The sequence below is a fragment of the Tribolium madens genome, unplaced genomic scaffold (genome assembly GCF_015345945.1).
Source record: "Tribolium madens isolate multiple individuals breed KSU strain unplaced genomic scaffold, Tmad_KSU_1.1 Scaffold_3;HRSCAF=73;Tcas5.2_LG2, whole genome shotgun sequence".
In the NCBI taxonomy this organism is placed as follows: Eukaryota; Metazoa; Arthropoda; class Insecta; order Coleoptera; family Tenebrionidae; genus Tribolium; species Tribolium madens.
The window spans coordinates 15177938-15188775 of record NW_025401006.1 but is presented as its reverse complement, the minus strand read 5'-3'; the positions used below and the strand labels follow the sequence as shown (position 1 = coordinate 15188775).

General features: G+C 32.0%; 5 protein-coding genes across 6 annotated transcripts in view; 2 read left to right on the top strand and 3 right to left on the bottom strand.

The window, feature by feature from the left end:
• LOC123008238 (surfeit locus protein 4 homolog) overlaps nt 1–2287 on the top strand; it is a 4734-nt gene extending 2447 nt beyond the window's left edge. The window contains exons 4-5 of the mRNA XM_044403950.1: nt 1676–1855; nt 1900–2287. Of these exons, the coding sequence (XP_044259885.1) occupies nt 1676–1855; nt 1900–1986 (267 nt within the window). The 3' untranslated portion in view covers nt 1987–2287. The remainder of the gene's footprint in view (nt 1–1675; nt 1856–1899) is intronic.
• LOC123008237 (phosphoglycerate mutase 2-like) lies at nt 750–1674 on the bottom strand. The gene has a single exon (XM_044403949.1). It carries the CDS (start codon nt 1652–1654, stop codon nt 818–820), a length of 837 nt encoding a protein of 278 aa, XP_044259884.1. The 5' UTR covers nt 1655–1674; the 3' UTR covers nt 750–817.
• Nucleotides 2273–3581, bottom strand: LOC123008234 (iron-sulfur protein NUBPL). The gene is made up of 4 exons (XM_044403946.1): nt 3283–3581; nt 3082–3235; nt 2860–3025; nt 2273–2819 (listed from the first exon to the last, which is right to left on the bottom strand). The coding sequence occupies exons 1-4, from the start codon at nt 3352–3354 to the stop codon at nt 2285–2287; spliced, it is 927 nt and encodes a 308-aa protein (XP_044259881.1). The 5' UTR covers nt 3355–3581; the 3' UTR covers nt 2273–2284.
• A 13-nt stretch (nt 3582–3594) lies between these two features.
• On the top strand, nt 3595–6861 carry LOC123008233 (protein SMG7-like). Its single transcript, XM_044403945.1, has 11 exons — nt 3595–3806; nt 3854–4070; nt 4116–4393; nt 4441–4626; nt 4677–5044; nt 5092–5235; nt 5284–5473; nt 5522–5646; nt 5695–5915; nt 5963–6505; nt 6559–6861. Exons 1-11 carry the CDS (start codon nt 3775–3777, stop codon nt 6775–6777), a joined length of 2523 nt encoding a protein of 840 aa, XP_044259880.1. The 5' UTR covers nt 3595–3774; the 3' UTR covers nt 6778–6861.
• Nucleotides 6862–7268: 407 nt separating this feature from the next.
• LOC123007564 overlaps nt 7269–10838 on the bottom strand; it is a 7535-nt gene continuing 3965 nt past the window's right edge. The window contains exons 4-5 of one of the 2 annotated variants that reach the window (XM_044402934.1): nt 9722–9914; nt 7269–8157 (exon numbers count right to left, since the gene is read on the bottom strand). In XM_044402934.1, the coding sequence (XP_044258869.1) occupies nt 9754–9914 (161 nt within the window). In that variant the 3' untranslated portion in view covers nt 7269–8157; nt 9722–9753. The remainder of the gene's footprint in view (nt 8158–9721; nt 9915–10838) is intronic. The other variant, XM_044402932.1, reaches the window with a different exon arrangement.

Below are 10838 nucleotides of genomic sequence, written 5' to 3'. Positions count from 1 at the left end.
GACGCTTATTAAAAGGGCATTTGACTATAAAAAAATGGTAGAGTTACAATGGCTTTTTAGGTCTGTAATGATTTTTTTTCGTTTTCTCAAAATTCTTTAATAATACAAACTTTATTTTTTTCAAGTGTCATCCCGTGTATCGATTTTTTTCATTTTTGTGAACATGAAGCTTATTGAAAGGGCATTTGACTGTAAAAAATGGTTGGGTTTTTAGGGCTATAATGAATTTTTTTCGTTTTCTCAAAATTCGTTAATAATACAAACTTTATTTTTTTCAAGTGTCACCCCGTTTATCGATTTCTTTAATTTTTGCAGAAAATGAAGCTCATTAAAAGGGCATTTGACTGTAAAAAAATGGTGGGGTTAGGATGGCTTTTTAGGGTTGTAATGAATTTTTTTGTTTTTTTTCAAAATTTGTTGATACAAACTTTATTTTTTTCAAGTGTTATGCTCATTTCTCCATGTTTTGTAATATATTATGCTTTATTTTAATAATATTCCAATAATTTTTCGAATGTGAACCTGGCTGTACGAGCAGGCAATTTTCAATAAACCATGTTATGCCCAGGGCTACAAACTTAAATACGAAATTCCATAGCCACCTATTATGCCAATTTCAATGAAATCTACTGTATGTAAAACTGTCACTGTTTTTCTTAATTTGGTAACAATGATTTTTAAAAGAAATTACGTTTCCATAACAATTGTCAAATTCACGGCCTACTTTGGTATTGTTTACAATGAAAAAAGTCAACAAAAATGATTGTAATGATGATTTTAAATGACATAACTTGATACGATAATATTGATTAAGCAATTATTTAGCTTTTCCTTGATTGGCTACTGCTTCCATGGCCTTCTTAACCGTTTCAGGATCGCCTAAAAATTGCAAACTGCCTCCTTGTGCTGGTTTCATATTTTCTTGTAACATATAAACAAAGGGAATTCCTGTTGGTAAATTTAGTCCCATAATTTGTTCGTCATTAAGTTGATCTAAATGTTTGACGATTCCTCGTAGACTATTACCATGTGCCGCAATTAAAATATTTTTTCCGGCTTTGATTTGTGGTACAATAGTTTCGTTCCAAAACGGTAAAGTGCGTTGAATCGTCAATTTGAGTGATTCAAATTTGGGAAATTGTTCAGGAGATGGTCCGTTTTTGTATCTTGGATCGCATACGATGTCTTTATAATGTGGATGGTCGTTTTCCATTGGTGGTGGTGGTACATCAAAACTCCGTCTCCAAATTGCGACTTGTTGTTCGCCGTATTTGGCAGCGGTTTCGGTTTTGTTAAGGCCGGTCAGGGCCCCATAATGACGTTCATTGAGACGCCATGTTGTTTGAATGGGGATATCAGACTGACCTAGAGTTTTTAGGATGATTTGGAGAGTGTCTTGAGCTCGACTTAAGACCGAAGTGTAAGCTTGATCGAATTTATAACCAGCGTCTTTGAGAGCTTTCCCAGCATTTGCTGCCTCTTGTTTGCCTTTTTCGCTCAATTTTGCATCATACCAACCGCAGAAAAGGTTCTTTTGGTTCCATTCTGATTCGCCATGACGTACCATAACGATTTTATAAGGTGGTGCCATTGTACTGTAATTTATTAGAAATTGTGACAGTTTGAGATTTTTTGATGTCATGAGTTTTGCCATGATTGCTTGTTTTTGTTACAGATTTTGTTGGATTTGTTGGGGTCAGCACTTATGGTTTTAGTGACAGTAGGGTACAAAACGAAATTATCAGCTTTAATTTTAGTTTTGTTACTCACCACATTGAACTTTTATCATAATGCTTGGTGGAACATTCCCTCATATAAGCCATTGCGTGACTTTTTGAAATACGACTTCTTCCAGGTAAGTGAAAACTCGCACTTTTTTATACTTTCATGGTTTTTTAGACGTTGTCTGTGATTGGTGGTCTTCTCATGATTGTATATTTAGGCCCTGGAGGGGTGTCAATGGACGAACACAAGAAACGATGGTAATTTAAGTCATTAGTGAGCAAAGTTGTGACTGAACAATTTCATTTTTAAAGAATTTCCTTATTTTCTATATTACTGTCTATTCTTTTTTGATTGTATGAAGTTGTATTTTTACTAATTTAAAAAGTGTACATAATGTGTGATTTATTTAAGTTTTATTCTGACCAACCACAAAAAACGTACGTACTGGATACAAAAAATGTATGCTCAACTATACTTCCATTGCTATGATTTAAATGTATTTTAGATAGATTTTATGTTTAATGGGTTGTTGCAAGGATTAATAAAAACATATTTTTCATTATTCATTGTTTTTTTCTAAAAAATCTACAACTTTGTTTGCCAAATTCACAAAAGCCTTGGTTTGGCAACTATCTGGGTGTTTTATCACAACGGGTGTGCCTTTATCAGTGCTAGACGAAATTTTGTGATCCAATGGGAAGCTCTGAATAATATTTGTACCAATTTCATTGGCTAAATGTGAGGTTCCGTCTCCGAAAATTTCAACTTTATTGTAACAAGAAGGACAAGTCACTGAAGCCATATTTTCAACCAAACCAATAATAGGTACTGATAATTTTTTATACATCGCAGCTCCGCGTTTTGTGACTTCAAGTGCCGCCGGTTGTGGCGTTGTAATAAGAACCACACCTGATATTGGGATATTTTGAACCAATGAGAGGTGAGTATCGCCGGTCCCTGGAGGCGTGTCCACAATTAAATAATCAATACGCCCCCATTCCACATGTCTTAATAGTTTTTCCAATGCTTGCATGACCATAAGACCTCGCCAAATCACTGGTGAACCTTCAGCTATTAGAAAACCCATTGACATACTATGAAAAATGATAAACACACATTCTGTTCAAAAATTACCATTTTACGCCATAATTCGTGAGGGGCAACATTTGATTTTTGTCATTTACTAAAGGCGTTTCGTGGAGATTCATCATTAAAGGAACGGAAGGACCAAACACATCACAATCCAACAATCCAATTTTTTTATCAGGATACATAAATTTTAGTGCTGTTGCAAGATTCACTATAAAATTGATTATTTTTGACACAAACCACAGTTATTTGTTACAAATTAAAAACCTGATGTGGTGCTTTTGCCAACACCCCCTTTTCCAGATGAAATTAAAATTGTGTGTTTGACGCCTTCAATTGGCTTTTTCACAGGAAGACCTTTACTCATTACTTTTTCCTGGTGCTGTTTTAAATCCTTACTTGAAAATTTATGATTAAAAATCTAGAAAAAAACTGTTTTATTTCAAATTAGTCAAATTATGATATAACCTTAAAAAACGTATTATTATAAAACAGACTTGGTAGTTTAAGAGAAAAAAATGCTGTTTTAAAACTAGCCATTTTAGTAGTGGTATAACATCAATTATTAATTATTTTTTGTAAAAACTAGTTAGAAAAATTTCACCAGTGAAATGAACTATTACGATATGTGGAACTACTATTGTGTATTGTACCGGAAAAGAATTATTATTGTTTTTTTCGTGATACTTTTTACTTTAAAATATTTTTAAATAAGTAACAAGATTAAAGCAAAACAACACTTTTATATAATTTTGAATGACTTTCATAAAAAGTAGTTCAATTGCTCCACACTAAACGTCATCTTAACGTATCTTAACCTCAAACTCTAAAAACTTTAGATTTTAGGCAAATATTTTCGATTTCGACTTTATTGTTGTGATGGATTTTCATGATATCAGGTCATATCCAATAATTTCAACATCTTGATTGTTATTTTCAATTAAATAATTAAAATTGATAATGGGTTATAAAGCAGCTGTCCAAATCCTAAAGTACGTTGTTGAAAATGATGATTAATTTTAGTAAAAAAACATTTTAGACAAGCAGAAGATTTAAAAAACAAGGTATTAAAGAAAAGTGATTTATTATCGGATTCCCAGGCATGGACGGATCAACAGAAATTGCAAAATATTTACCATCAAGCACTGGTACTTGATTTAGAATATGCACTAGACAAGAAAGTGGAGCAAGATTTGTGGAATATCGGTTTTAAAAATCACATCTCGGTATTACAAGAGTTGACACGCGACAAAAAGGTTTGTAGCAATTTTTCCAATTAATCAATAATCGTTAATTTATAGAATGCTAGAAGATCTGAATGTCAGGCGCTTTTAACTTGGTGTTTAGAGGCCGCTTCTGGATTTTATTTGACGCTTTTGCATGAATTATGCAACGTATTTGACATTGATTTACCGTTTAGAAGACGAGGAAATGTTTATGGGGAAACAATAAATCATTCAAATGAACTTAATTTGCCTCAATCGTCATCTTGTGTTTATATTTGCCAATATTGTTTGGTACATTTAGGAGATATTGCTAGATATAGAAATCAAAGAAAGCAAGCTGAAAATTTTTACAAGTATTACATTTTTTTTTTGAGGCTAAATTCTTAAAGTTTTTTTTCAGACAAGCAATTTTGGTGTCCCCAACTAGTGGTCATCCTTACAACCAATTAGCTCTCTTGGAAGCAAGTCAAGGTGATAAATTATCAACTGTCTTTTATTACATTAGAGGAATAGCGGTAAAAAATCCTTTCCCAGCATCCACCACCAATTTATTGAGCACTTTAAGTTCGTCTCTTGATAAAGAAAAGTAGGTATTAGAGGGGAAAACTAATTTTTATCTCATGTAATAATTTTTAGTCCATTAGAGAAAATTCATAGTAAAATCACAGTAAACGAGTTTATTCAAATTTTTTTGTGCACTCATGCTCTTCTACACACTGCTACTGATTTAGCCCAGGCTGAAGTAGGAGTTAAAAGTTTAAATACGACAATGACGGCTTTAGTAGCAACTCAGAGTTTTACAAGAGAGAAATTGATTAAAATTACTGCAATCAATTTGTACGCATTAAAACATGTAACTTTAACGGATGAATTGACCAAAGATGAAAAAATTGCCAGACAACACATTTTGGATCTTTTAGCTGGATCGTTGAGTGCTTTTTTAATTCCAGTTCATACGCTAAAAAATGACGAAAATTTATTGGATTATTACGCACTTCCTGCAGGTACAATGATAATTTTATGATTCTTGTTTTGATTGTTTTTTATACAGTAAAACTTCTAACGTACTGGATTATGAACGAATCGAAAATCCTTAATGAAATTGTTTTCACTAATCGACTGCAAATTTGGCCGAGTTTGTGCAAACTTTTGAATAATGTGCAGGAATACATGAAAAATTTCGATTATACCAAATGTGAGTTTCGTAATTTTGGGTTATTTTTTTAATAAATACAATTGGTAGATGCAAAAACACCACTTCTTGAAGATAAGTTATTACAAGGTTTCCGGCCTTTGATAAAAAATTTCAAAGAGTTAGATTTTAAGGATATTGAGGATGAAAAAACCGAAAATTTAATTCGAATGCAACGTTTGATTGATTTTGGTTTGTTTATCAGCAAGTTGGATGTGAATAATACTAAATTAATAACAACGTAAGTCGTAAATTTGTTTAAAAAAATTTATAACGAAAAAAATTGTAGGAGTGTTGAAAGTGATAAAATTAATTTTGAACCGGGTTGCATCCAACCAGATCCTACTAATGACTTATTAGAGGAAATGAAATCGTTTCATATCACTGATATTTCACCAATTTCTAATAAAAAAGGTGCGTGAAATAGTTTTTGGTTTTTATTGTAAGTCATGTTTTAAGTAGGTTGTGAAAAAAGGGGTGGTATTTTAAAGCCGCAAGGTTCTTTGGAAAAATCCCGCGAAGAACGCGAATTATTATCATCGGGAGAACCAAGTCTTATGTCCGATTTGAGTAATTCCAGTTCGTCTTCAAATAACAGTAAAAAAGACTTTTCAAAAAATAAACGATCGAAGCAAAATATAGCTCTACAGTCGATTTTTAAAAAAATCGAAGAGAATAAACAAGTAAGTCGCTGTTTTTTATTTAATTATAATAAAATACACAATTTTAGGTGAAATTTAAAGTCGAAGAAAAAGAAAAATTGGTCACTTTTGACCCCAAACCCATTTCCTCTCCTTCCACTTCCCAATTTAATCCCCCATTACGGACCCAATCCTTCAACCAGAATCATCCAGCCTTTCCCATCCCTCCTCCCAACCAACCTGATTATCTCAATACTCTCCGAAACGTAACAAAACCTCAACCAAATTCGATAATTCCGTTTCAAAATCCTCATAATTTCAATCAACGCATCGCACCTCCGTTTCATTTAAACCCCTATAAAATGGAGGAACCGAATTCGCCTTGGTGGCCTAACACATCACAGAATTACCAACGACCTGATAATTTCCAAATGAATTATGCCTTTAGCAATAATATGCCCTACATGCCCGATTATAATAAGACACAAAGTAATCAAGCAGCCGGCGATATGTTTAATTCACCTTGGAATAATTTCAGTAGGAGTAACTTACTTGAAACTAATATGAATTATGAAAATGGGGGATTATCAATGAGACAGACGATGCTTAAAGAGTCGGGGCCACCAAGACCTGTAAGTTAATACAGTTAGGAAAAAAAATGTATACGACACGTGCACTTTTTTAGAGTCATGATAATTTCATGCAAAATTCAACAACATCTCCTGGTTACTCGTTATTTAATACGAATACTTGGACGCCGAATTTAGTGGGACAGTTGAGGAATAATAAATCACAGGATAATCAAGTAAATCATTTGCCTCAACATTCTTTGTTTTCTGGACAGGGACCACAGTCGTTGGCCCAACTATTGGAACAACAACAGTCTCAAAAAAATGATGTTTAGGTTTCATAAAATCAGTTTTTTGTTGATAGTTGGTCATAGTGTAATGTACTTTTAACAATTAATAAATTAGTATTCGTTTTTAAACCGTGTTTTTGTTTCTTAATAAAAAGTCTAGATAAAGATATACAATAGTAGTGACAGAAAAGTAACTAGGTTGGTGACATCCTCCGCCCAGAAAGTAGTACCTTTGAAATGTCGCGGAAAAGTACATTTTAGTCGGTATGTCTGGAAAAAAAAGTATTAATGAGCAATGGAATGTGTTGGTAACATCATTTATGTCATTGTTTTCCGTATTTTAAAACTTACAATACAAAAAATGTCAAACTGTCTGCGTAGGAATATCCGGACGTGTCGCGATACCAACTCAACATGTTTCAAATTACTGTAATTGACAAATTTTAGCATTGCGATTCGAGTACTTTTCTTGTTATAGTTTACCAAGATGTCAAAAAAATCTATCATATAAAGAGAAAAAAAGGCAATTGAAACGATATAATTTATTCACTCAAAATATTACATCACGAATGAAATGAATGGTAGGTTTTATACAATTTTTACTAACAATTCCATAGTGCTCAGATTAGTTATTTAACTGTTAAAGAAAAGTGAAATGTTCAAAAAATAACATTTAAGGAATTGCAGTCCGCCTAATCCCGTATAAAATTTTCTAAACATAGACTTATGTACAAAATCCTATACTCTTTTTCATATCAATTTGCATCAAGTAGGTTGTAGAAATCTAAATGCATCTTTAATTTAAAGACCGATTCACACAAAAAGTGTCATTAATGTCATTTAGAACAAATTTAATCATATTAATAATGACAAATTACGTTGTGGTGTACACATATTTATTTGAGAAAATAATTTTTAGAGAAGATTTAGAATTGTTTAAATTTTCGCAGGGTTGCCACCTTAAAATGATCCCTCTCAACGACTACTTCGATGCACATTAATATGAAAACGATTACTTTGGCACCAAGGATAGTCTTTAGGGAAATTACACGTCTATTAAAAAGTCCCATTCCTAAGTATGTATATTAATTCTAAAAGCAAGAATATATACTACGCATATATGTATACCAGACAAAGTTATTTGAAAAAGATGTAGTTTTGGTGTGTTTCAAAGCAAGTGTTAAAAATTTGGTTTTAATTGTCTATTTTTGTACTCTGGATAAACAGGATCTCATTAAAAAGTAATTTAGTTTTGATATAAATTGGAAATCACGTTAATACCCCTTAATAAAGGGTAAAGGTATAATTTGTGGTACTACAGGATTATCAGGATTTTCATTATCCTCGGGTCAGCTGTTGGTATCAATGGCGAACGTGTGTGCGTGCGTTAAAGTTGTCCAAAGGGGAGACCTGCAACACATTTTACTTTTCTTTTTCGTTTTTTAAAAACTGCACAAAGCCATCAATAAAAGTTTATTGTTTTAATTTAACTGGCTGAGATTAAGGTTCATTATACAGGGGGTTCCATTTTTTATTGTTACAAATGTAAACATGTGATAGAATATTCAATTTTAAGATAAAAAGTACTACAACTATTTTGGCTGAAGTTTCTTGTTACTTTCAAAAACAAGAATTCTAAATTCCTTAGTGTTTTACTAAAAAGAGATCTCTTGCGTTTTGCAGTACAACTTACCCTTTTTGAGTAATTTTTTTTTAATATTCATGTTTCACTTGTTTTGTTGTGTTTTTTACCGAAAAAAATGGTCAAATTTGGTCGAATATCATACTATTTTTGCTTTTTTGAACCTTTTAGCATGTTTTTAAAACTCAAATTTTGAATAAGCTTCATCGGGACAAGATAAAAAAATCACGAAATTAAATCGAAAATGATGTAATTTTTTATTTTCTCAGGCGTTTTAAAAAGTTCTTCAGCCAGAAATGCATTTTTTTTTGCAAAACTTTGTTCAAACGGGTCCAAAAATCGATAAAAATTGTGCGATTTTGCATTTTAAGCAGTTAAACACATTTTTGAGCTAATAAACTGAGTTTTTTTGCTAAAACAGACCAACACTTACCAAATTAGATCGAAACTGATAATATTTTGTCGTTTCAATTAACCTTGAAACTTTTTAGTATAAAATTTTGATAAAAAAAGGTTCAAAAATTATGCTATTTTGACATGTTTTTCAGCTAAAAACTTTTTTTTTGCAAAATTTCGCTAAATTTCGCCACAAAATCACTAAACTAGATTCAAATTATTGTTCTATTTTGGTCTGTTTTATTGGATGTATTTTGGTGACCTAATAAATTTATTCACAAGCAAAAAATCATCAAGTTAGTGCACCTTTTAAAGCGTTTAGCATGTTTTTGAGTTAAAAGCTGTTTTTTAAACAGATTTTGCAAAAGTTTCACAAAAAATGACCAAATTTGGTCGAAAATAACAATATTTTTGACTTTTTCAGTTAAAATGCACTTTTCCTTTGCGACATTTTGTTCAAGTAAACCGAGTAGGAATCTCCTAGTGTTTTTGCTTATTTTTGAGTAAAAATCTTAATTGTTTTTGATCAAAACATGCCTTTTTTTCAAGTAAAATTTTACCAAAATGGGCCAAAAAATTAGCAAATTAAGTTGAAAATAGTATATTTAAACTGGGGATTAGGATAAAAAAACTAACTATTTTGGCTGAAGTTTCTTGTCACTTTCAGCAACAAAATTTTAAATTCCATAGTTTTTCCAGAGTTTTTTTACGTTTTTTCGATTAAAAACGCACCCCTTTCAGAGGTTGTAGTTCCTTTACAAAACATTTTTTGATACACAAATTTGTAACAATAAAAACGGAACATCCTGTATACTTCTAGCGACCTTTCGAGTTTTAGTTAAGCGGCAATTTCATGCTTGAGGCTTTACCCAACTCAACTTAAACAAACTTTGTATAAATTAAACTTGGATTCAAGCAAAGAGAAATTGTCAAGTTTGTCGTCGTCATTACCTGTCAGCACTGCACACATCATTAACTTTATGCTATCTGTCTGAATCATCAGCATCAGGTGTCATCATTTCAATGACTGTAGCTTCCGGTTCCGGATCGGAACGTTCTTCAACGACTGTATCGAGTTCTAGCGACGGAAAGCCTCTACTCATTGCCCTTTCTGATCTCAGCGAAACAGCTCTTGTAGAACGGCCTATTTGAAAAATATTAGTTAAGAGAACTTGATACAGCTTCATTCAATGGCCCTATTCTCGTGTATGTGGGGTATAAATCAAACTATAATAACATAAAACAAGAATTCGAGCGGAAGAAACGTAAGAATCGCAAATCGAATCAATGGAACCAAAAGGAAAAAAGTTGTAAACCAAAGAAACTCAACGTAATTTGTACAGGGTGCTGCATTTTGGATGTCCGAATAGGGAATCTCCGAAACTAAGAGGTTTAGCCAAAAACGAGTAATACATTCTGGGGCTCATTTTTTGAGAAAATAATATCGTCTTTTGTTTTCGACTTGTAGACAAAAATTGACATTTTAGCGAAATCTAAAAAAATTCATATCTTCGTTATTATAGAAGACACAGATTTGAAATAAAGACATTATACAGGCACTTTTTTACGTAGAATTTAATAATGTAGTTAACAATTTTTCTCAGTTGTTTGTTTAGCCGTAATAAAATAACCTTGTATTTTTTAAATAGGAATCATAAATGGCTATGTCATTCTTAAAAAGCTTGTTTTTTTCTTATCTAAAAAATATATACAAGGTGTTCCGTTTTTATTGTTACAAATTTAAACAGGTAATAGGATATTCAATTCTAAGACAAAAGTTTCCTATAAACATGATCGAAAAATGCTTGGTAAGGGAGCTACACCCCCTGGAAGGGGGCTAATAAGTTTTTGCTAATATTTTAGAAACCATTTAAGATAAAATTACAAAATTTGGTACAGATGATAATCTTTATACACCTAAACGAATTCTAACATTAAATGTAGAAATTTTTAATCAGAGGCGTCCGAAACTGGTGGGGTTTAGGGTAAAAAAATACCCATCTATTTTGGCTCTAGTTTCTTTAGTTATGCATTGACCAAAATGGTAGTCACTTTGAACAACTCCTTT

Excerpts from the sequence above, each read along its gene's own strand:
- LOC123008237 (XM_044403949.1), bottom strand. The coding sequence starts at position 1,654 with ATGGCAAAACTCATGACATCAAAAAATCTCAAACTGTCACAATTTCTA.
- LOC123008234 (XM_044403946.1), bottom strand. The coding sequence starts at position 3,354 with ATGGCTAGTTTTAAAACAGCATTTTTTTCTCTTAAACTACCAAGTCTG. Across the intron at positions 3,026-3,081 it reads TGGCAAAAGCACCACATCAG|TGAATCTTGCAACAGCACTA; the intron begins GTTTTTAATTTG and ends TCAATTTTATAG. Across the intron at positions 2,820-2,859 it reads ACGAATTATGGCGTAAAATG|TATGTCAATGGGTTTTCTAA; the intron begins GTAATTTTTGAA and ends CATTTTTCATAG.
- LOC123008233 (XM_044403945.1), top strand. The coding sequence starts at position 3,775 with ATGGGTTATAAAGCAGCTGTCCAAATCCTAAA. Across the intron at positions 3,807-3,853 it reads GCAGCTGTCCAAATCCTAAA|ACAAGCAGAAGATTTAAAAA; the intron begins GTACGTTGTTGA and ends AAAACATTTTAG. Across the intron at positions 5,916-5,962 it reads AAATCGAAGAGAATAAACAA|GTGAAATTTAAAGTCGAAGA; the intron begins GTAAGTCGCTGT and ends ACACAATTTTAG.